Below are 26,098 nucleotides of genomic sequence, written 5' to 3'. Positions count from 1 at the left end.
AAAAGAATACAGAACAAAAACTGCTAGAGGGGTATGTAATTACCTAATAGGCTCACTGAAAATTCAAGTATTCTAAGATGCATAAAAGCGCAACAAACAATTGGGAATGTGTTTATTTTGAAATCTGCACATGAAGCTGGTAACTGCGACGATGCACAGAACAGTACTTGAGTAAAATTAGTAACATTTCCACTTAGGACATTGGTGGGACCACGGAGTGCGGACTAGGGAAGGAATAACCTGTCAAGAAGTAAGTGGACCTGGTGGTGTGCTGGGAGCATACCTATAAGAGCGAAGGAAGAAGCTCCAGTTAGAGTTGGGAGCTGATGCTGACCTGAGGATCAGCAGGGTCCACAGGATGCAGAGGGGAGCAGGCAGGGTTCCTCCTGCCACCTAGAAGGATCTCTCTTGTGCGGAACCCGCGCCACCCGGAAGCAGGAGCAGGCCGAGCCCAGGGTCTGTGCCCCCCGCCCGGTTCTAGGGCACCGGATGCCTCGCCGAGGAAGGATTCGCAGTCCTTCCAAGCTAACGGTTTTCATGTCTCTCCGCTACCTCGGGAATGGCCTCGGAGCTCAAGTCAAGCAACCGCAGAGAGCTATCGATCACCGCTCCAGCCGGGCATAGAGGGACTCCGGCCCGCCGGGGGGCTCGCGCCGACGTCACTTCCGGCGCGCCCGCCCGTTCGCGAAGAGACGCCGGGCTGGAGGTCGCGCTCCGAGTGTGCGGCTACCGAGGACGCGCGGTGCCGGGGGCGCGCCTGGAGGGCGGGCTCGGGAAGGGGGAGTGTCTGCGCGCCGCCGCCACCGCCACAGTGTCTGTCGCTGCCGGGGAGCTCTCCGCATCTCTCTCCCATCTCTCTCCCCGACACCTGGCTGCTCCGCGCACCCAGACGCCGTGCTCCTGGGTCTGTGGGAGCTGAGCCAAAGCGGGAGTTGCTGCAGACTGCGGGGCGGTGGGACGGCCCCGGTCCCCTCCCCTCCGTCACCTCTGCTAGCCGGGTCATGGGGAACACTGCAATCGCCAAGAAAGGCAGCGAGGTGGAGAGCGGTGAGTCGAGTTGAAGACCGGGGCTGGGTTCCCGCCGGATGGGCCGCGGTGCAGCGCCCCGGGCCGGAGTCCTCCAAGGCCGCGAGGCACCGGCCAGGCCTCGCAGCGGCGCCCCTAGCAGTTCCAGGGGCCCCGGAGACCGGCCGCCTTCTTCTCTGTCCCCTCCCCCACTAAGGCCTGGGGCTGAGGGCCAAGCGCCGGGGCTCATTGGAAAGAGGGAGGGCGGACTGAGCGGTCCCTGTGATTCCCTTTCTTACTAGAGCAAGGAGGACTGCCGCGTTCTGGAACGCTTCCCCAAATATGGTCCTTGGAAAGAAGTCCCTTTTGTGATCGCATCCTTTGGCTCTTCTCCCTTCTCCCAGCGCCCCAAAACCCTGACCCTCTTTTAGGGAGCTACAGGTAGTGATTTTGGGTTAAGTTGGCTCTTTCTCCTCCATCTCCTGGATCCATCCCAATCTTACCACAAGGTGAGTGCTGGTGTAGGTCTCCAAAGGTGACATTAACCCTCAGCGTTGAAGGATCTATCTTAAATCCTGTTGATTAGAGCTGACAACCATAAACACAAGCAGCAACTTTTATTCATTCGAGAAAAAAAAAATAGTTAGGTTTGCTTTTACTCTAGACATCCAGGAATGTGTCAGGGTGCCTGTAAAACTTAAAGGTCTTTCAGAGTTGAAATGCTTCCAGACACGGTTGGTTGGTTTCTTTTGAGAGCAAGCATTCAATGCAAGTATTCAGTACTTTACATCAAATCTCAAGATAAAAAGATTGTGGAAATTGAATTTCTGTTTGGCAATATGGTTTTATATATAAGCACATACATATATCTATATACACGTATAGTGTAATAGGTTGTGAAGGAAAAAGTGTGTGCCATTGTAGGGTTCAATTAGATTTTATAATTCAAAATAATTAAAGGTACTTGCTGTTTGTTACATTGCCATAGGTAAATGGCATCTCAGCACTTGAAGTAAACCTGACGATTAGTTCGTTTATGTAAATAATATCTCCCATTGTGTCTGTGTCTATAGCAGAAGAATGAAGCTAACCTTGTAATTATCTTGAAGCGAGCAGCTTTTGGTCTATATGAATAAAGCGAATAGAGTTGACTGAAGAGGGCCTATCTATTTGTTTCTTGTAATGTAAAAAACAGAGCCAGATTTTATGGTTTATATTTCATCGATAAGGTTTGTTCCAGAAAGTTACATGAACAGCGTACAAACTGTTAGTGAGCATGTGACACAGAGACTTTGAAAAGCCAATGCAGAAGTAGGACTTCCATGTTCTTTATTAATTGTGCAAATGTAGTGCCTAATTGTACTGATTCACAAAGGATGAAGCATGACAAAGTTTTATACCCACTTGTCATTGCTGTTTCCCTATTTCTCTTTTGTACAATGTATATAATTGTGTTATGAAAATATGCTTGATAGTTCAATCAGCCCAATGATTTTCTTAGTAAGTGCTTATACAGTTCTTGTGTTTTTAATGGTAGTCCACTCTCCTGTAATCTATATATTTCTGCTACTAAGCTTCCAAACCAGTTTTCCCTTAGACAGTGTTAATTTAAACTGGTAGCTATGACAAAATCTTGTGTAAGTTTATTTATAGAAACTGAAGATCATTATACTAGTTTGAAAAAATGTGGAATGTCAAACTAAGATAGCAAACATTATCTCATAGGAAGATCATATGAGACTTGTGGATTGGCTTTTGTGGTTTCCTTTGGAGCAGCATTAGCTGATATGTGTTGATGTTCTTGTGTAGCGAAGAACTTGTGTTATGTTTTAAAGCTTAATGACAGAACATGTCTGATCATTACATACGTCACTGTTCTGTGTACTTTTCAAATGAATTACTCTTACAATTTTGTGGCTCAAAATTTGAATGTAATTATTTAAATTTCTCATGATACACAGAATAAACTTCTAGAAATATACATGATCTTAAGAGTTCAGGCAGTACATTCATCCCGTCTCAAGGCTCAAGTGCTAGACCTCGAGGAAGGTAGGGTTGAGGTCCTGTTATTAATAGTAAAGCACAGCTCTGATGCTCTGACTACATCCTGCATCCCTAAATAATTAATCCATCTTCTTTCAGAATATTTACCAGGTGTTTGGCGTTTAGTTTTGGACCCTGTGCATAAAACATTAAAATTTTACTATCTAGTGTCATCTGTCAGGTAAAATGTAAGCACTAACATTCTGAAAATAAAATTAGAACTCAGAAAATTATCAGTAGGGAAGTATTTGATTTGAAGAGCTAACTAAAGATATGAAGGTAAGATTTTTGGTTTGACGAGGAATAAGCCTCCCACAGACAGGTAATTCTAGAGCTTAGTTCTAAAAATACTCCCAAAGAATGAAGCTGGGCATAAAGATAAATGAGAAGGGATTATTGTGGTATTTCATTTTGTTGGCTTTTTTGTTTGTTTGTTTGTTTTAGCTTTGACTATCTGGGGGCTTGTGTTGTAATCATTAAAACCTTCCCCCTAAACTCACAAAATTAAAGGACTCCATTCTGATCTCCACAACTTCTACAGATAAATTAATTTGAGTTCTTCAGAGAATAGGGGTGTTTCAAAGAACAACTTTTGCCATTATATATTTCTCCTATGTGTTTTTAAAATTACTCTTGAAATAAATGCCTTTCAAAATTTGAGTGTACTTATTTAAACATCAGTTAATACACAGAACCATAAACTTTTAGAAACAAAAGGCCTAGAGTCTCAGAGATGTTTTCAATCCTTGTAATTCAAGAGGGTTTTAATTTGAATTAAGTATTTTGCTCACATAGCCTTAATAATACAAAACCACATGCTTTTCTTTTAATCTGGGAGGCATAGGAAGTTAGGTAAGCAGTAGTGACACTGTGAGACTTTTCCTCAAAGAAAGAGGAAGAGAAAAAAGACCTTGAAGGTCAATAGAAATTAATCAGAGAAAGTCATTAAAGGAACAGGTTCAACAAATGCAAACTTCTTAATATTTTTTGAGAATTAGTGAGTGTCTATTTCTCTAGGTGCTTTGCACTGTCATACATATCTTTTCAAATCCTATGGAGTGGTTCCAATATTTGTTATTTTCAAAAAATGGGAAAAGAAGTGATGTATAACTTGTTTAAGCTGCATAGTAGCTGATAAAGGAGTGACATTTGAACTTAGGCAAGCTGTCTCAGAACCTGTGATCCCAAGGGGTTATGCTGAGCAATCTGAGTATCCTTGCAAAGTCAAGTTCAGGACCCACAGAACAGCTTACACTTTGTTTCAATTTATCAGTTATATCACATTGTGGCTGCTTTCAATGATGACTTTATTTGGATCTTCTAAGTTTCTGAAATAAGAGAGATTATCTTTCTTGCCCCATTCTCTGGATTCATGTCATCATCTGTAAATTGAAGGGCTAAATTACCTTGCAGGTATTTCATTTTCCATGTGGTAAAAATTCTGAATTAACCATATATAACTTTATATCCTTAGGTCCTTCATTGCTGTATGTTTGTTTATTACTCATTTCTAAATGTGTACCTTACATTCCTATTAGGTAGCAAGCCAAAAAGTCATTTGAATTTGTTTAGAATTATTAATTATTATTATTATTATTATTATTATTATTATTAATGTGTTTAGAATTTTGTATCTTACTATGATTTCAAATAGTTCTATCTAACCCAGCTCCTATGATAATAGACATGTTCTTCACTTACAATGCTAAGTGAAGTGGTTTCTGCCCAGATGCTACTGAGAACTTAAAATGCAGCTGCTGCCTCTGAAGAACTGAGATTTTACCTTGTACTTACCTAATTGGTATTTGGTGTATTGACAGGCCATGTTTTTGACAGAGCTGTCTTTACATATAATAAAAATGCTATTCCTTCTTTCTCTAATTTTGGTAATTTGGTAATCATGAGTGTATTTAGAGGAACAAAATTCTAGACTTACGTTTTCCTCAAAACTGTCAACATTTCTTCTAAATAACAATTTATAAAGTTGGTGAACAATTATGGTTTAGTAATTTGTATATACTCATGAAGTTTCTTGAAGTTCCTTTTGTTGGTACTTAGTAATAAATATAAGAAAGTATACTTAAAGTTGAAAAATTTGTCTGGGATCAAATGTTGACAAGAAATGAATTTAGTATTCTCTTGCATCTTCCTTATGTCTTAGAATTTTTTATTTATCACATTGATTTTAAAAGGATAATTAGAAGCAGATTCTCAGTATATTATCAGAGGTATTTGGGAATAGTCTTGGGTTTGAAAAAAAAGTCAAATATTGAACTCAGTTTTGATTGATAACGCATATGATCTCATTTAGTTCTTGATTTTTAATTTTGCATGGATTACTGTTCAGTACTACCTCCTGTTTGGGAATCATTTTTCCTGTTCTGTGAAGGCTCCTCACACAGGACACAGACAGATTGTTGCCTTTGCTGGCAGCAGGATAATGGGGAAGCATGAAAGCCAGCTTAGGAAAGTCGGCCATGGTGGAGAGGCAGAGGCAGCCCTGGAGAAGAGTGTAGGTAAGCTAGAGTAGCTGTTAAGATCCTCACAGACAGTTACAAGTTAACCACAGTTAATTCTGATACTTGATTGAATTAACAAAATAAAGTAATTATTATAATTTATACGATTAAGAATATAGGCATAGACTAATAAATGCTGGCATAGATTTATGGCCAAATTTCCTCAGGTAAATATAAATTTCAGTGAAAACTTATTTTAAATAGAAAACTATAGAATTTACATATGATAAATATATGTACATCAGTACTGTATTATTTACTGGAGAGTCAGCTCAGTGGATGAAGTGTTTAGTCATGCAAGCATAAGGACTTGAGTTTCCATCACCAGAACTCATGGGAAGCCAGGCACAGTAGTGTAATTTCAGTTCTTTATGGGGGGGGGGGCAAGACAGGAAAAACCCTGGAAGCTTCAGCTTATCTGGTGTACTCTGATGCAAACAATAGAAACTTATGTCCAACAAGGTTGTTGAAGACTAACAGCTGAGGTATTCCTTTGATCTTTATATGTGTAGCCATACTCACATACATACCACATTCATGTACATGCCTCCAACAGAAGTGGTGGCACGCACCTGTAATACCAGTAATAGATAGACTAGGGCAGGAGAATCATGAATTAAAGGCTAGCCTGCCTTATATCATGAGAAACCTGAACACAGACATAAAACACTGTATATAATATTTTTCCTTATCCTTCCATTCATTTATTCAGTACACAGAGGTGAGCCAACATGTGTTAGAGTATATGTGATGAGACTGTAAGTATAAGGATTGGTTATATTCTCAAAAAGAAAGACAGAAAGCAACAACAAAAATATTATCTCATAAAAGGTTAGTAGAGGAGCCAAGAGAAGGAATGGTCTCTTCCACTGGGATGAGGTAGATGAGATTCAAAAAAGACTTTCAAAGAGATGGACCTGTAGTGGGATACTGAAAATGAGAAACATCTATGAGAGGGATTATAGGAGAAATTCAAAGGAGAGGAAGAGCATAATGTCAAGGTTAGGAAGTAAATCGTTATAGCTAAATGGTAGTTTATGTATGATAGAGGTTGTCTAAGGGAAGAACTGAGGAAAGGGCAGAGGCCACCTCGTGGGAAGACTCAGAATGGGAGCCTAAAAACAACTGTTAGAGACTCTGAAGTCAAGGAGGGAGAGAGATGTGATACAGTGTGGATTTTCACAATAAATCATTGGCCTTGATATGGTCATTTAGCTCCAGTGTCCTTTAGTGTAGTGTATGGGATTCAGGCAATGAGTTTCTTTATGAAAGACAGTATTTTGTCATAAATTAGATTGACTGTTCTATGTTTAAGCTACAGTTTTGGGAGTTAGATTTGGAATTTAAAAAAAAAAAGCACCAATTAAATTTACTATACTAGCTTAGTTGAAATGAGTTCTGCCTTAGAAATTCAATGTAGATGCCATGTCTTAATTGGGCTTGCTACAGCAAGCTAGGAATGTCACACTTTATGGTAATATTCCAGATTCACATGCTGACTCTTTTGGTGACTTCTGAAATTTTTGTTTCTTTTAAGGCAGTTGTTGAATTTCAGTCTGAAAGTTTATGGTAAACCTGACTTTTCTTTTTCATTTTTTTTTATTATTAAGAGATTTTCTATTCATGTTACTTACCAATCACAGATCCCCTCTTCTCCTTCCTCCTGCCCCTCCCAGCCTTCCCCCATAACCCACAACCCACCTCCCATTCCTACCTCCTCCAAAACAAGGTCTCCCATGGGGAGTCAGCAGAGCCTGGTACATTCAGTTAAGGCAGGTCTAGGCCCATCCTCCCTGCACCAAGGGTACACAAAGTGTCCCACCATAGGCACTAGGTTCCAAAAAGCCGCTTCATGCATCAGGAACAGTTCTGATCCCACTGCCTGAGGGTCCCCTAAACAGTTCAAGCTAAACATCTGTCTTGCCTATCCAGAGGTTAGTCTAATACCACAGGGGCTCCTCATTTATTGGTCCACAGTTCATGCATTTGCAGTAGTTTGGCTGGAAAAACAAAAATCTCAGGATAGCTAAAAGAATCCTGTACAATAAAGCAACCTCTGGAGGCATCATGATCCCTGACTTCAAACTCTACTATAGAGCTATAGTAATAAAAAGAGCTTGGTACTGGCATAAAAACCAACATGTGTACCAATGGAATGGAATTGAAAACCCTGACATTGATCCACACACCTATGAACACCTGATTTTTGACAAAAAAGCCAAAACTATACAATGGAAAAAAGAAAGAATCTTCAACAAATGGTGCTGGCATAAATGTATGTCAATATGCAGAAGATTGCAAATAGATCCATCTCTATTGCCATGCACAAAACTCAAGTCCTAATGGATCAAAGACCTCAATATAAATCCAGTTACACTGAACCTGATAGAAGAGAAAGTAGGAAGTAGTCTTGAACACATTAGCACAGGATATCACTCCCTAAATATACCACCAGTAGCATAGACACTGAGAGCAACAGTTAATAAATGGGACCTCTTAAAACTGAGAAGTTCTTGTAGGGCAAAGGACATGGTCAATAAGACGAAATGACAGGCTACAGAATGGGAAAAGATCTCCACCAACCCCACATCTGGCAGAGGGCTGATCTCCAAAATATATAAAGAACTCAAGAAACTAGATATCAAAATACCTAACAGTCCAATTTAAAAAATGGGCTTTAGAGCTAAACAAAGAAGTCTCAACAGAAGAATCTCTAATGGCCGAAAGACATTTAAGGAATTGCTCAACATCCTTCGTCATCAGGGAAATGCAAATCAAAATGACTCTGAGATACCATCTTACACCTGTCAGAATGGCTAAGATCAAAAACACAGAAGACAGCTTCTGTTGGAGAGGATGTGGAACAAGGGGAACACTCCTCCACTGTTGGTGAGAGTGCAAACGTGTACAGCCACTTTAGAAATCAGTATGGCAGTTTCTCAGAAAATTGGGAATCAATCTTCTTCAAGACCTAGGTATACCACTCTTGGGCATATACCCAAGGAATGCTCACCTATGTTCATATCAGCATTGTTTGTAATAGCCAGAACCTGGAAACAATGTAAATGCCCCTCTACTGAAGAATGGATTTAAAAAATGTGGTACATATACACAATGGAGTACTATTCAGCAAACCTGTCTTTTCTATGTAGATTTCATCCTTAAAAATTAAGACAGTGTTTGAGGTTTGACTATTTTATGGTCTCACTTTTTTGTCATTCTTTTTTAGTAGGTGCCCAGAGAGATGCAGGAGACTGTGTAAGCCACAGATTTGAAAAAGTGTGCTAGTCCAGGTAGTCCTTTACAGGGGCTGGCTCTGCTGGTAATGTAGTTCCTTGAATACCAGTTCAGCTTCCCTGTAGATCAGGAGTCATGTGTGTTCATAGGGGAGATTATGTTGCATCTTCAGTTGTAGTTCTGAGATAAATTACCTTGCAACTCAGACTTACACAAAAAATACTCATATCTATCATTCATTCAGCCCTTTGATCATTCTCAGTCAGTACTTACTGTCTGTTTCATACCAGGTACTGTGCAAGGCATAGATGCAACTAAAAGTGAGACTTGATACTTGTTCACAACTGTTTATGGTAAGGTGTAGGGCATGCGGGCCTGGCTAGGGCCGAAATGAAGCATGGGAATTTATATAGGGAAGAGTGCAGAATTCCTGAGTAGTCTATAGTTGTCTGTTGAGTTCTGTTTTAAAATGTAACACCTGTGTTTGCAGCACCCCAGCTACCTTGTTTTCCCGGTTGTTTTCTTTACTGGACAATGTGATCTGTGGGGCATAAACAGTATCTATCATTAAGTATGTGTTTAAATACAAATCTATTTTATTTTAAATAAAAAGGCTTACACAGCTTTCCCTTACAAACAAACTAATTAACTGGATTGCTGAGCAAAAGCAAAGCAAGACTCCATTCTGTTTTGATTTGTATTTGAGGGCACGTAGAAAGACACTATTTACAACAACAACAACAACCTGACCTTTCCTGAGGCCTATTATAGAAATGTGAGCAGTGTAAATGAAGCTACCATTACTGAATTGTTATAGGGTTGTTATAGGTCATACCATGCTACCTGTACATTCTGAGATTACACACATACCTACCAGTATATTTGGGAAGGTTGCTGTAACATAGTTACATGTGAGTCCGTGGCAGGCAGGTTGATGGAAGAAGAGTAATTTGGAATGAGTTTTACAGACAGTTTAGAAGAAAGTACTAGCCTCCTCTAAATTACCATGTAATGATCGAAAGATACTGCCCAGGAGTCCTCCATTTCACTTTGGTTCATTTCAGCTTTGTGAGTGCATAGCTGTTTGAGCCATCTGCTTATAGAGCAACCCTACCACAGAGCATTAACACACAGATACCCATCCCTTCAATGTCTGCATTATCTACGCCATATATTGAATATTGAATAGAAACACAAATGGGCAAAAGTCTTCTGAAACTGCCAAAATCTGTAGTTACAGTGGAACTAGAGGGGAAGAGCCAGCAAGAGAATGAAAATAAGCAAATATTCATGTGCAGGGGATGTGGTTCAAGTGTCTGGACTTAAAAACAAGTCCCCACAGAAGCTGCTGTCATGGAATTTCCAGAATATTTACTATGCATCCCAATATGGACCACAAAAGTCCTAATCCAAATATCTGAAAACTACAGTTATGGGATACTAAAAATCAGTGGTTCTCAACCTTCCTAATGCTATGATCCTTAATACAGTTCCTCATGTTGTGGTGACCTCCCAAACATAAAATTATTTTGTTGACACTTCATAACTGTATTTGCTTCTGTGAAGAATCGTAATATAAATATCTAATATGCAGGATATCTGGTATTCAACCCCCAACATTACCAGGACCTACAAGTTGAAAGCTGCTGCTATCAATGCTCACAGCAGTCAGAAAGAGAAGGAGGAGTATCATCCACTACACAAACTAGTTTGTAGTGTAACCTCTTTAGCAGCTAAGGGATCAGTAAAAGCCATGGAAGTGCCAGAAGTACTAAAAAGTGCTAAACAGATGATGTGTACAAAACAGTTACAGGACTTCATGGCTAGGAAGTTTTCTAGACAATAAAATAACTTAATAGATTGGTTTACCATTACATGTAGCAGATTTTTTAAAAAATATTTACACATATTTATCACATACAGTGATAACAAAATTACAAGGCAGAGAACAAACACAAAATCAAGACTTTACTGTAGTTTCAACAGCATCTATCCCACAATGCTAAAAGATGTTAACTTTTCTTTAAATGGCTCTCTTCGGTTTATTGCATGATAGACTAGTCCTTGTTAAAAGTAGACTCTAAATGGTTACATTACACAAACTGTGAGAGTTTTAAACCCGTGGCAAGTGACAGAAGGGAAAATTCACTCATTACAAGAAAATCCTCACTTAAGCATCAGAGTGCTACCGGCACTTGAAACCTGTGTACATCCAGCTGGGCATCCTTAGCCTGCCCAGTCTATCAGGAGCGGACATATGTTCTTAATCTGGTAACCCCGAAGTTGATTTACATTTATGGAAATGCTCAATCACAGTACCATTGCAGGCAGATTTCTTAATCACCTTCACTAGTTTGTTTTTAGTGTAATCATCAATTTCTTGGTCAGAATTGAGGGTCTTCCTGATGTTTCTCTGTTAAATTCTTACATGGACATAATCCTCAGTGCCAGCAGGAAGCAGGTCATCACCCTTATTTGCATCAACAAAGGCATTGAAAGAAGAGCTTCTGGATAGTGGATGTACCACATGATTCCTTTTCCTTGGTGGAAATAGCCTGCAGAAGGCTGCTGTGGAGAAGGGGGTGGGCACAGTATCAGCAAGCATAGGTACTCAAAGGGGAAGACAGCTGAGTTCTAAGAAACGTAGACCTGTTAATTTCGTTAACTAGGAAACTGTCACTCATTGTTTATAAGTCACTTACTAGTTGTATGATCAGACCATGTTGAATTCTCTTCCTTTACATGCTGGAGATACCTACATAGTCAGCTTTCTGCACTCTGATTTTACAAAGCTCTTTGGTAGTTTGGACTTCATTAAAGTCACTTATTGAATCCCATACCTCTCCGTATGACTAAAATTGCCATCTTCATCATATGGAACCAGAATCTAGCTACCAGAGCTGCAGGTAGTGTAATTGTGATGAACTTCCACTCTGACCTCCAATAACCGTTTTAGAAGCTTTTATGCTGAAACTGTGACTTTCAGTCCCTGCTGTAATAGTCTGCATTCTGTCTTCACTTTAGATAAGTAGTAGAGGAGCTATTGATGTAAATCGTTCACATGGCTCCTAAAGCACTGTCACAAATCCTGTCTGAGAGTTGTGGCTCTATCTATATCCTCTGGCTGGGGGGATGCTCACTTGCTCCTTGTGGCTACATCTACATCTTCTGGCTGGGGCGGGGGGGGGGGGGATGCTCACTTCTTTCTGTAAGTGATCAAACTTAAAGGAAGTTTTGTTTTATAGAGTTAAAACTCTGAGATTGCACACATCACTGTGCTCTGTCATCCAAGCCTGCTCTGCATTTCCCCTCTATCTTCATGGGTATTAACTGACCCATGTTATACTAGGCACTTGTGCCCCTTTCAGGGGAGATTGTCACTATTAAGTAGGAGCTAGACATTTACTACTTCATATTTCATTAAACTCTGGGAGTGCATAGGTGATGAATCTAGCAGCTGTGCCTAAGGTTCCTGAGGGATGGAGTCTATCATGGTGGGAAAGGCATGGTATGGCTGTAGGTCCAGCAAAATGACTGATGACAATTTCATCCATACAAGAAGCAGAAAGCTCGAGTTGTTGGCTCATGTTATGGAGAAAACTAAATTCATGCATGGTTTAATGGGTAACAGAAATAGGAAATTCAGGGGCTGGAGAGATTGCTCACTGGTTAAGCGTACTTGTGCTCTTGCAGAGGACTTGCGTTCAATTCCTAGCACCCACATGGTATCTCAGAAACATTTGTAACTCAATTTCCAGAGGGTCTGTCATCCTCATCTAGCCTTCACAGGCACCAGGCATGCATATGGTGCACAGACATTCATGCATGCAAAACACCCGTGTACATACAGTTTTTAAATTAAATTCTATTTTGGAAATGTTTATAACTCCCACCTGTTTACCCTCTCCCCCCACCATTTGGGGGGTACTCTACTACATTGACCATTTGGGGATAATAGCTACTTTACCTGATGTGATTGTCTTTCTTTGATAGAGAACAGTTTAATGTGTCAAAGCCATATCACTTCTTTTAAAGGTGTGTGTGTGTGTGTGTGTGTGTGTGTGTGTGTGTGTGTGTGTGTGTGTAGGTGCCTATGAAGCTCAAAAATGTCAGATCCCTCTGGAACTGGAGTTATAGGCAGTCTTGAAATGGATGCTGGAAACCTAACTCATATAATCTCTTAACCACTAAGCCATCTCTCTAGACCCCAAATTACAACACTTGAATTGGGAGAAGAAAATTGGTCTTAGGAAGGTAGGTAGATACTAGATTAGAACAATTGTTGCCTTTTGAAAACTCCTCCTTTTTAGGCATCCATCACCCATCTGTACTACTGCTACCTCTTGTTGCTGTTATTTTAATCTTTGTCTTGCTTGCTCCTCATTTACCAAAAACATGGACATCTCACTTACAATCTCTTCAGTTCTTAAGGCCTGTATTCATTTGAGTGGTTTCAAATTCTGGGTGGATAACCATCCATCATCATTAGGTCTCACAAATCTGGCTTTGTTATCTGTAAACTCCTTCTTTGTCATAATTTGGATACCTCATTTCATCAAGAACCTTGTCGTATTCATGAACTGCTCCATAATTGCCTGTCTGTGTAGCTATCATTCTTTGAACACAGTGCCTTTTTTCTGATTGCCTTTAAAAGGCTCTTATCTACTCATCCACTAAGCCTCTCACTTCATTTTCCTTCTTAACCAGTCGAGATGACAGGGTACCCAAAAGCCTTTGCAATTCTTATTATCATATGTGCTTGATAAAACCCAACTCTGAGAGACTCAGCTATCCTCCTCCTCCATGCTGTCAGCCAAGAGTTGAGCACTTGAGAAAGCCATGCAGAAGGTGCTATAAATCCATTGTTTTCTTCAAGTGGGCTGTCAGCATAATGACAGTTTACCACAGTCCCTGAACTACTCTCTCACTCTTCGTGGTTTCTGTTTCAGTCTTCTGTCTGCCTTTTCCACTGTCTTCCTCTTCTAGAATAATCATGTCTCATGTGTCACAGTGAAAATCATATACCAGATGGGAAGTCACGTATGTTCATAAGAGAGAATATGTTTCATCTTCTCCTTGAAGTTCTGAGCTATTTTATATTGACCTATTTAGGAATGTTGGTAATTCTGTTAATTATAAGTTGTGTGTGTGTTTGTGTGTGTGTGTGTGTGTGTGTGTGTGTGTGTGTGTGTTTGTGTGTGAGTGAGTGTGTGTGTGTAGCATTAGATTATTTTTATTGTTACTGTTGCTGTGTCAGAATACCTAGAACTTACAAGGAGGAAAGATTTGTTTTGGGTCATGGTGTCAGATGTAGCAGGACAAAACTTCACCTTGTAGCCCGAAAGCAGAAGGCTATATAGGAAGGCTCAGGATCTCAATGTCCTTTCAGGAGTGTTCTTCTAATGACACCTTTATCTGATTAAAGAAGGTCTATTCTTTTTTTGACCTATGCAAATTGTATATTGTGTCTCTATCATGTACATATATGTATATAATCTCATATACACATGTGAGTATATAATATTATTACTTATATGTATAAGACTCTGTACATATATAATAGAGAATGGGTGTCCTAGTTAGCTCAGCTCTCAGATATAGCCAGAGTCGTTTGGGGATTGCCCATATCCGATTGTCTTGTGGCTTATTTGTAGAAGATTGTCTTGATAGATGATTGATTGCTATGTGAGGGTCCAGCCTACTGAAGGTGGCAGCATCCCTGAGCAGGTGGAACGGCACTACAAGAAAGCTGTTGGCGCACAGCTAGAGAGCAAGCCTGCAAGTAGTATTCCTCCATGATTCTTGCCTATAGTGCCGTGCCTTGAGTTTCTCTCCTATTTCCCTCAATGATGGACTGTGACCTGCAAGTGGAAGCCTGTGAGCCCATTGCTTTCCAAGTTGCCTTTGGTCACGGTGTTTACATAGCAACAGAAAACAATTTAGAACAATGGATAATCTATTCAAAGTTACTTTTCAGCTATGAGTTTTGAATGTTAAACCAGTATTTCACATTTAGGAAAAGCTCAGCTTAGTTGGGAAATACCATTTTGTATCCTTTCTGTAGAAGTGAGTTTAGTTTGCTGAAGTTTTCCTATATATTTAGATATTTATGACATTTTCTTTGACTTATATCTTCTAATATTTTGTTTTCAAATCTTTCTTTTTTTTAGTTTAATTTCATTGAGATGAGAATGTATTTTGAAAGACTTTCATTCTTAAAATTTTTGGACTTGACATATGAGCCACTATATAGGGTATAATTATTTCTGGTAAATATCCTGTTGATTTTGAAGAATATATTTGCTGTACTTACGGCTTACATTCTTCTCCCAATCCTCAAACATCGCACAATTTTAGGTAACGTTGGTCACTATGTGGGTCAGTATTATTTATTTTTATTGATTATCTTTTAATCTGTTAGTTATAGCTAAACATTTAAAGTATCTCACTGGGTCTGTGTGTTTCCTGCTGGTCTGCCAAATTTCATTTTAAATATATAAATTCTGTACTTTAACATGATGATTTTGGGATTTTTTTCTGTTGGTTATTTGGGGTCTTTGTTAAACTTCCTTCTTGAGTTTGTCAGGCATTAGGTTTGTTCACCCATTAATTCTTACTAGCATATATATGACATACTTTTCCTAATAATCTTTAAGCATCTCAATACTTACATGTAAGAACTATGCTAGAATAATTGAGATTTTGCTGATCAACTCTTTAACAATTTTTGTTTTCTGCTGTAGTTTCTTTATAGACTGAAGTATCCGCTAATATATTTGGTTTCTGCTTGTCACTTGTTTCTGTGGTTTTTGTCATAGATCATTTTCTCACTTTGTTTCAGATCTTCCTGTTCAACGCTTTGTGTTCATTTGTTGGTTTTAAGTTGGGCTCTTCTCAGTTTCTCTAGACATGACTTAATACACTGTAATATAAGACTATTACTTCATAAATTCCAGTAAGTATTGAGAGCCATGCCATACTGTTGGTCACCCATTTCTAGAATCTTAGCTGTATTTTTAAATGTATTTTAATTCTACATATAATTAGAATTCCATCATTGTTATGGTTATTCTTTGCCATTAACTGTTTGGATACTGGGGATAAAACCTGTAATAACATACATTGGTCCCTCAGGTCTGTTTCCCAAGCAGCAGCTGTCTGTCAAGGTCCCTGAGCAGCAGAAGATACTGGCAGTGGCCACAGCAGGAAGATCTGGGACTCTGCAGGACAGATCTTAGGGTCATTGTGTTTTATCAGTAGGCTGCAATGTCAGGTCTTGAGTCTAATACTTGGAATAGTTTGCAGCCATTTTTGACATCTTTGCCGCCCTCTTTTGTTCATTATTCACAACGTGATCTGTTGGTTAAGTTTGCTCATGTGTGATTTCAAACCATCTATAATACGTATTTCTTTGATTGAAGAAATTGATGTAGGCTTTTTTCCCCTCATAACTTAAAAATAAACTTATAAACAGAAATCAGTTAATACTTAAAAAAGTAGAATAATGTAAATTATTCTTGATTTTGGAATTAAGGTTTTGTTGTTACTGTTTTTCATTTCAATTTGCAAACACTTACTCAAAGGACTGAAGCAGACAGTGTTGGGAAATACCTGTAATCCTGTCACTAGGGAGACAGGAGTCAGGGGGACCACAAGTTCAAGGTCTAGTGAAGTTATATAATAAGATCTTCTCTCAAAAAAAAAAAAAAAAGAAAGAAAGAAAAAATAACTCTCAGTAATTTGAGAGCAAAGGTAGTAAGATTGACTTTAGACATCACAATGTCCAGAATCTCAAATACTGTAATTATACTTTGTCTTTGTCTCTGCCCCTGTCATCTTTGTCTTAAAATACTAATGTGACCTTTCCCGTTACTCAAAAGGTGGAGCTAAAGTAGCTCACACACTGCTGTCTGCTAACAGAAGTCTGCAGACAGTATAGAGGGGCTCACAGTACGCGGCTTAATTTGTATCTCAAACTTTAGCAATAGAGAGCCCAGGAAATGTACTTTATAGCTTTCCCGCTTCTACCATCACAGGAGAAGGGAATGGTGTGGGGCATTCACCGAATGCTCCACCTCAGAGGCATGCTACCATTGTTCATATAAATGAAAACACAGCTTTGAACCAAAAAGAGACACCCCAGATATCATCTGTCCCTTTTGTCAGTCTCTAGATATTTGTTCATGTCATTTCCTCATGATACTTACCGTGATTTCTTGCATTTCTGGTAAGTTGAAGCTTCCATAATCATACCTTATGTAAAATTATTGAGGGAAGCAGAAAAGGACCTTGGTATTTATATAAACAAGCGAATATGTACATACACGCAAAACTGAGAAAGTACTATTTATAGGTAGCTAATACAGTCATCTTGTTTGGGAATTGCTGTTATATTTATAACTTTATCATTGATCCTATGTTCCCACCAACAGTGTATAAGATAGAATGCTTTGTCATAGTAGTAGTTCAGACAGTTACTCTTAAATCATTGAGAATTTGGTAGTGTTTCCTGATAAATCCATCTTAAGCTGAAAATATTTTAAGTAAGAATGTGTTGAGCACTATGATCACTTAACAACACAGTGTATGAGTATCATGTATCATGTAGTAGATTGGAAGCAGGACCTCACTTCCATTGCCCAGCATCTCAAGAACGTATCTTAATGCATATTACCAGCCTGGAAAACAATGAAAATTCAAAATTTAAAATACCAGTTTCTACTGAGTGTGTATTACTTTTACGCCCTTATAATTTGTACCTTGGTCAATCAAGAGTCATCCTATTGGACTGCTGAATTCATCTGTTTTTGTCATCAATATGGAAATTACCAGATGACACTCTCAAGATTGCATGGATCTACAGCATGCTGCACATCTCCTGCATTTTATAGTAGGAGATGGTGCTTCACTGCTGAGTCACCCAAAGATAGGAACTCCTCTAGCCTACTATTTCAGTGAAATGAGGCATCCAGAACACCCAGGTGGCACTTTCAACTTTGTGTTAAGGAATTTATTATGTCTCCCTGATAGAAGCCATCTCTTCTGAGGACTCAGCTTTTTAAACATCAGAGGGCATAATTACAGGGCAGAAAACACTTTTTTTCCCAGTGGATAAGTACATTTGGTGCTATATTCCAGTGACTCTAACATGCATAATTTTTTTAGCATTAGGTGTTTTGGTATTAGACTGCTTTCTAAACCTCATAGTTTTATAGATATGGTCAACCAAACATCTGTGACAGACTTGTCATTGCTGTATACACAGATACTGAATCAGTATCCACAGCTAGGAAGAAAACATAGGAAGTGGTAATAAAGCCATGCAAGAAAAACTTCAGCAAAAAAAAGAAAGAAAAGAACAACTTTAGCACTGAATGTTTGAATGTTTATAATAGTTTTATGTCATAAAAGATAATAATTATTGTTGTAAAAACTTAGCAATGACTGAGTCACAGAATGATTCAAAAATTAGATTCTGAATGTAAAGGGAATTCTTGAGTATTTTTGTTGAATTTTTTTTCATTGTATTTGTGTTCTAGAGCAATATAAAAAGTTATATCAAAGTCTAAAGAGTTCTCAGTAACTGACTCTACAATTGGAATTAGTAAATCCCACCATGGTTAAATCACTAGCTTCTATTTTCTCTTAGCAGTGCATGAAGTAATAAGTCTCAGAATTTCCAATCTTAACTTTAGTGATAGAGTATCTGCCATTTCTGTCTCCAACATGTAGTCCCCAGATACATTTTTGCATTTGAAGAAACATCACTATTTTCTGGTCCTTGGTAAGTTTCTTTCTTATGTGAGTTTTAAGATTTCAGAGCATGTCAGGATTTCTTGGTAATAACTTATTTTAAATTAATTTTGAATTATAGTGTTCATTAATCCTTATCTTTGTTGTTCTACTGACCATTGAGGTTTGTGTGTCTTCGTCATTGTTAATCATCTGTGTCTGTTATCAAACGATATAAAGATGTTGTTCTAACATGTTCATATTATTTTTCTTAAATTGATATAACCAAGTGTGTATTCTGTTTGGAATTTTGCCCTACTTAATACTTTGATATGATCTGCAAACTTCTTATGATTAGCTTTTCTATGCAAGAATATTGATGGTTTATTAATCTGTGGCTCATCTTCAATAATCTGACATTTCATTGTGTTTTTAATTTAAACTTTTATTTGAGTTTTTCATATGTAAATTATACTCATGCACATTCAAATTAGGCCTTGGTAACTTACACTTTTCATCAGCAGTTCCAAAGCGTCTTCTCAGTTAGAACTCAAATAACCTCTTCCATCTCAGTTCCCCTGCAGAATGCTTTAGCTATTCCCTTTGTACTTGGAAAAATGGACAGTGTGAAGCAGAGAAGTCCAGTTAAAGTATTGTGTGTTATCAGAAACTCCTTTTGAACATAGTGCCAGAGTTAGAGGAGACCTGAAGTTTCTTCTTTAGTTGTCTCTGCATCAGTGTTTCTATCTTCTTTCTAGAGGCAGCCTCTCCTCTGGCTGCCTTCCCTCTCTATTTCCACATGACACATGTGTCTCTCCCTGGGACTGCCAGTGGGCCCTGTCAGCTCTTTGATTCCACTACTAGGTAGAGACTGCTTTGTCCTCCATGTAGTGCTTAAGTCTGATAGATTTGGTGAATCCCCTAAAACAGACCCTGGCTCCTGTGGCCCTGGAGGTCACCATTGCCCTTTGGAGCCCTCAGGTGAGACCTGTTGAAGCACCTGCTCCCCTAAATACTGCTGCAGACCTCACAACCACCCCTGTCTAGTTAGGGTTTCTGTTGCTGTGAAAAGACACCCATGACCACAGCACCTCTTATAAAAGAAAACATTTAATGGGGGTAGCTTACTTACAGTTAAGAGGTTTAGTTCATTCTCATCATGATGGGACATGGAGGCATGTAGGCAGACAGGAAGTGGTCTGAAACACTAGGTGTGGCTTGAGCATTTATGAGACCTCAAAGCCCACCCCCATAGTGGCACACTTCCTCCAACAAGGCCATACCTACTCCAACAAGGCCACACCTTCTAGTAGGGCCTCTCCCTATGAGTTTATGGGGTTCAGTTACATTAAAACTACCACAGCCCCCTACTAGCTATTTCCTTCTGGACCCTTCAATCTGGCTTTATGTAAACTGGCTGCTGTTGGCAGGTCTAGTTTTAAATTCTCCCAGTCTGTCTCTAGGTGGTTCCATCCCTACCAAAGAGCTGTTAGCACCCGTGTTTTATTTTCAGATGAAAAAATTACATGAACTACTTTAATACACACTAGTGTCTTAGGTATCTGTTCATTGGTTTTCAGTATTAGTTTTCACCTTGATGTTTGCAATTGAGCAAAAACTTCTAGGGTTTGTGTGTTCTAGGCCCTATAGGAATCAGCAATGCAAAGACAGGTGGTATTTGAAGAAAACTATAATTAACCTTATTAAAATACTCAATATAAAATCAACTTTTCTTAATAGTATGAAATTTTATAAAGGATTTTACCTTACTGTTGCTCATACCCACTATCAGCCTTACCACGTAAAATATGTTAAATGGCATATAGCATTTGTAGTAATTCTCCAAGGAATTCTTAGTGAGTTCAACTGCAGTATTGGAATGATATGAAGGATGTGAGAGGGCCTTATTTTTCTTAGCTTTGTATAAATAGGTTTCTGGGAGCAGGAAAATGGAGATTAGCCTTTTGATAGGATGGTCTATGTGAGAGTTTTATAACATGATTTGTGTACATCAAATAATGTTCTTGTGTATTCCTAGCATATCATCTGGAGATGGTTCTAAAATTGTGTTTTTCATCTGTTGTTCAAACCTACAGAAATGAAAATAGAATTTTGGAGATTTGAATTTCAGTTCTACATAGCCCCATTCTGCCATCTTCTGGTTGACTCCATTTCTTATACTGCTGTGAGCTAAGTGTTATCTAATTATTCCTATCATGGCACCAGGTTTTTTATTTGGTGGCTGAGATACTTCAGATGGGGGTCAGTTTAAGGTATAACCTCATTCTCACTGTGAGCCTCAGAGTCTCAGACTCACTTATTTCTTGGTTGTAAATGTGCTAGAGTTATTAGAAGAGAATATATGGTAGCACATGGGGCTGTTTATAGTATAGCATATACTCATAACTACTTTTGATGTTTCCATAATCCCAAAGTTCCATCAGGTGTCACCTGATATGAAAACTATTGTCAAGTTGGTAGCCGTTTATCACAGTCTCAGTAAGAAAATAACTTGGAAATAATATAGAAATGAAAATTAGTAAAGTCATTAAAGCCTTCTCCTAGAGAAACTAATGTGGTCATTTCTTGTTAGAACTTTAAAATAAAATGAGAATAAACTTAGAAAATATTAGTGCTTTTTATCCCTAGTGTCATGGCATGTTAATGTGTTTTCACATTTCCAAAGTATTTCCAAGTTACTAAAACATTAGGGGAAAGAAAAGCTGAGGGCTTAGCTTTGTGATTAGAGTACTTACCTAGCAAGTGGGTGACATAGACTCAGTCTTCAGTCTCCATCCAAAAAGAAAAGAAAACTTGAAAATGCTGTTTATTTAAAATAAATTGAAAATAGTGGAGTTCCTAGTACCCTAAAGTAGTTGAAAATATATATGCTATAGTGAGAACTAATAAATTCCCTTGGGAGCTGAACAGATAGTTCGCTCTATCAAGTTTGAAGACATGGTTTCAATCTCCAGAATGAATTAAAAAACAAACAAACAAAAAACAGGACATGGTGATACATGCTTGTAGTCCTAGCCCTGGAGAGATGGTTGGATCCCTGAGACTTAGTGGCTGGCCAGTCAGCCTAGCCTGCTTGGATAGTTCCAGGCCACTGAAAAACTTTCCTATGAGGGACACTGGAGGTTATTTGTTGGCCATCACATGTACACATACATATGTGTACACTTACACAAACTTGCACTACCAGTCAAATACCTAAGTCTAAAGCTTGCCCTTAGGCACATTGTCAGGAGCTCTCCTCTGCTGCCTTGTTTCACTAGTGCTACAAGGGTCTGGGAGAGAAAATTTCCTTTCACTTCTGTTTCGGGTATTTAGAGAACCCCTCCATGGTGTTGCCTGGCCATAGTCTTGGCTATTGAGTTGGTAAATGAGCTAGAAGTTTCTCACCAATGTAAAGGGCTTCAAAATGTTTGATGAAGATAATCCTGTGTCTGCCATAATCTGGAGTTTCAACTTTCCATACTTTATTGTTCTGATGCTAGAATCTCATTTTCCCAACTCCTTTCATTTCTCCTGATTCTTCCCAGGCTTGGAAACATGACTTCTTGCCATGTAATTGCTCTTCTGCTTCCAATGAAGAACATTTTCCCGTTAAAAGCCAATGTGATCAGCTCAGGGCACCTGAATAATCTGTCTGTTTTAGGGTCACATGTCACTCACCTCAATTTTATCTGCAAAAGCTTTTTGCTAAGCATTGTAACATACTGACAGGTTCCAGGGGTTCACGGAACTAGTAGGAAGAACGGAACATGCTACTTTCCAGAAGTGTGCTGTTTAAATCCCAAGTATGGCTTTGAATCAAAGCAAGAAATTGAATTTACAAACATGGCTTAGGAAAGGACATGTTCAGATTGGCAGATTATGTTCATAATGTTGTTTTAAGATATGACTAGGTGACTTGGACTAGATAGAGGCCTGTTGAAGGTTGATGATAATGCTTGATTATTGTGCTTGGGTTTTGGAGGCCGTTGGAAGTCATTTGAGTTTTTCTTTGGAATGAGAGAATATTAACCAAGATTATAAACTGTTTTTTGACTACTATACTTTGAGATTTATAGTTGTCTGTTATGCTAGGCATTAAGGAGCTGAAAAGTATGGAGAGTGATTGTGAAAATTTGTTTAGTTGAAAAGTCTCTTACATGTTAAATAGTAATTCTTCACTAGTAACAGCATTACCATTGTTCAGAGTTGTTTCAATAGAATTTATATAAAATTACATTTTGAAAGGAATATATTTGTGTAATTTTTTTAAAAAGATTTTGTTGTATATGTATGAATATTTGTATGCATGAGTACCATGTGTGTGCCTAATTCCCACAGAGGCCAGAAGAGGGCATCAGAGTTACAGGCATTTATGAGCTGCCCTTGGGTTCTAGAACCCGAGCCTGGGTCATTTGCAAGTACTTTTAACCACCTGCCCTCTCCAAGCCTATGTGTGCAACTTCCTGTACATAGTCTGTGACAAAAACACTACCTCTTGATTGGGTTTATTTTAAAAAGTATATGTGTTAATTCTACACTGAAATCATACTGAAAGTTGAGAATTTTTAATTTTTAATTTCTAAATCAGTTATCAATTTACTAAAAGAAAAGATGAGATTGGCTTCTAGTGTTGATTAATAAGATGAAGTAAGTTCACATCATCCTATGTCTCCCGCCAGAATACATAGAGTAGCAATGGAAACACTTTGAAGAGTAAATGACAGCAGGCAATTGGGCAGGGAAACCAAACATGCCTGGAAAGAGACAGGCATGGTGGTGAATTTCATGGTTTTAAAATCTCTCCACTCCCCAAACACACCTTCCAGTTTATACTCTAGGCAACCTGGTCCCAACACTGTGTAGTGGGTTTCTACAGAATCTACTCCAGAAGAAAGGGAAGGATAGGGTGAGTGATACTTTTCTCCTGATCTCTCCTCAAGCGAGGTGCACACTAAAACACATGATTGAAACTTCTGTCTCGAGTAGCAGTGCACAACTGTGTAAAACAAAGAGAATGGAGTTAACACAGGACTCCTTGCAGTAGAGCAGAGGACATTTGTTATTGCTAATAATGGAAAAGTAATGCAAACAGGGAGAGACCCTTCAGCACTATGATTCATTGTAAAAAGTTGTAACATGTGTGGGCACCAGTGTCTGCAAGGGAAGATGGTTGATCATTGATCCAAGTTTGTGCTGTCCATATGTCTGGTTAAGATCTGAAATGTATGTCTTAAGTTCATGTGTTAAAGGCTTGTTCCCAATGTCACCATATTGGGAGGTGAATGGATCATGAGGGCTGTGACCTCATTAATGGATTGATGAGTTCATAGTTTAGTGGACTATTGGGAAGTGATGAAAACTTTAGGAGTTGGAGCCTTAGGAACTAAGAAATTAGGGGATTGCCTTTAAAGGGTATATCTTTCCCCAACCCCACCGCCCTCCTCAAATCTTTCTCTCTTTCCTGGTTACCACAAGTTGGCTTTGCTCCACCATGTCCCCCACCTAGATGTTCTCCCTGACCTCAGGCATAAAAGCACTGGACCCAAATGTCTACAACTGAACCTCCCTGAAACCATGAATCTGTATGTGTTCCTTTGTAATATATTCCATATATGTATGCAATACACATACTTATTCCTTTACATTGCTTATCTCAGTAATCACTGTGGTTTCTGTGACTTCTTTATATCCAGTCATTTCTTAACATGTTTAGTGATGGAACATGGACTAACACAGCACCTTACTAAAAGAGAGCGATATGATGTTTTTTTAAAACTGAACTTAGATTAGATAAAGATGTAAATTGAGAAATCTAAGTCAGCCAGTGCTCAATCTTTCTAAAAATTTGAGCAATCATGTTGAGAGGACAATGAATGAAATTATGTGAAATTAAAGTTAAAACAAGAAGAGGCTGAAAAGGAGGGGGAAAATAAGGTAAAATAGAAATAGTTACAAAGAATAAATATGAATCTATGTCAAGGATCACTTTTAAGAATGAGTCAATGCACCAATTACAGGACAGGACATTATCAGGATAGATTAAGATGAGACTCAAATACAAAAGCAAAAGCAAAATCCAACTGTTATTTTATCTAGGAAACCCACACTAAATACAGTCCGATGGATACAAGGGGAAGAGAAACACTACCTTACAATCACTAACATAAAGGAAGTAGGAATGGCTACGTTAGCCTCAGAAATTACCTCAGAACCTGAGATTGAGAATGATCAAGGACAAAGGGGTATTATATACTTATGATCAGTCAGCTTTCATTTGCATTTCTAAGAGAGCTGAAAGGAGCATCACAAACCCTTGATCGCAGTCAGGGACTCCAGCACTGCTCTTAAAAACTGATCAGGCAGGTTGAATCCCTCAGTGTATTGATCACCTGAGTAATGATGACAGTCAGCTCCATTCAGTTGACATGGATAGACTGTTTGATTCAGTAACAACAGAACATCAGCCCACCCCATCCCACTATGTGGAATGTTCACCAAAAAAACTACATTTTACTCCAGAAATCAGCTTAGCAAACTACAAACAAATGTTACTCAAAGTATTTTGTCATACCACAGTGGACTTTTAACTAGAAATTAATACTAAAAAGCCTCTAAATATTTGGAACTTAAAGAGCAAACCCCAGTAATAATGAGCATACCCATTTCCCTGTCTTGGTTTCAAATATTGTAGTCCAGTAAAAGGGAAACATGGGCCTTGGAGAAAGTGCTGAATGTAGGACTTGGGCAGGGGTGAACATGGGACAACTGAGTGCTTGGGTAAGTGAGGAGGTGTTCAGACACGTGCATGTTTAAGCATACATACATAAGATGAGGGATATGACAGGGACACAGAGGCAATCAAAAGAGCGTCCAGTGGCAGAGTATAAATAAGTAACATGTTGAATTAAAGCCCAAAATGTAAATATACAAGTTAATGACAGTACATTAATGGGGGCCAAGATTCGAATTGTCACGCAGAAGAATTATATTTAGCCCTTAGGGAGGTAGAGTGTAGCTCCTTAAGTGTGTTGTGCACAGTGACTTCCTTGCAGAAGATTGCAATATAGAAAGCATGGGTGAGAGAAGAATTCTAACTGTTCATTACTAGCTACATCTGATGGTCAAAGCTTCTGCAGTTCTAAGTTATATTGATGCATAAACTTGATATAACATGATATAAAAAGCTGAGTGTCTTAGCCATCACTCCAGACTAATCACAAAAGCAAGAAAATTCTGATGAGGGAAATTTTTCAGTATAGGTGATCAATGCTTCCTAAATTAGTGAGGAAAAAAAATCTAGAGATTGTTACAGCCAAGAGAAGCATAAAGAGACATGAGAACTAAATGTAGTGTGGCATCCTGGGTGGAATCCTGGAGCAGAAAAAGATACTATGTAAAATCAATGAACTTTTAATTAACTGGTTACCTTTAGTGTGTCATTCATTATTGATTGATTAATTATAAAAATACACTGTAAATGGATGGTTCTTTCTGCCAGTTCCCAAATAACCATGCTTGGTACTTTTTCTCAGAAGGGCTTTATCATCTTGCTTCCTGTG

General features: G+C 38.7%; 1 protein-coding gene across 1 annotated transcript in view; it reads left to right on the top strand.

The window, feature by feature from the left end:
- The first annotated feature begins 478 nt into the window (after positions 1 to 478).
- The window catches only part of Prkacb (protein kinase cAMP-activated catalytic subunit beta), a 92,575-nt gene continuing 66,955 nt past the window's right edge, over positions 479 to 26,098 (top strand). Inside the window, exon 1 of the mRNA XM_036189959.1 lies at positions 479 to 1,047. Within this exon, the coding sequence (XP_036045852.1) occupies positions 1,002 to 1,047 (46 nt within the window). The 5' untranslated portion in view covers positions 479 to 1,001. The remainder of the gene's footprint in view (positions 1,048 to 26,098) is intronic.

This window comes from Onychomys torridus, chromosome 6, assembly GCF_903995425.1.
Source record: "Onychomys torridus chromosome 6, mOncTor1.1, whole genome shotgun sequence".
Classification (NCBI taxonomy): Eukaryota; Metazoa; Chordata; class Mammalia; order Rodentia; family Cricetidae; genus Onychomys; species Onychomys torridus.
This window is presented reverse-complemented; position numbering and strand designations above follow the sequence as displayed.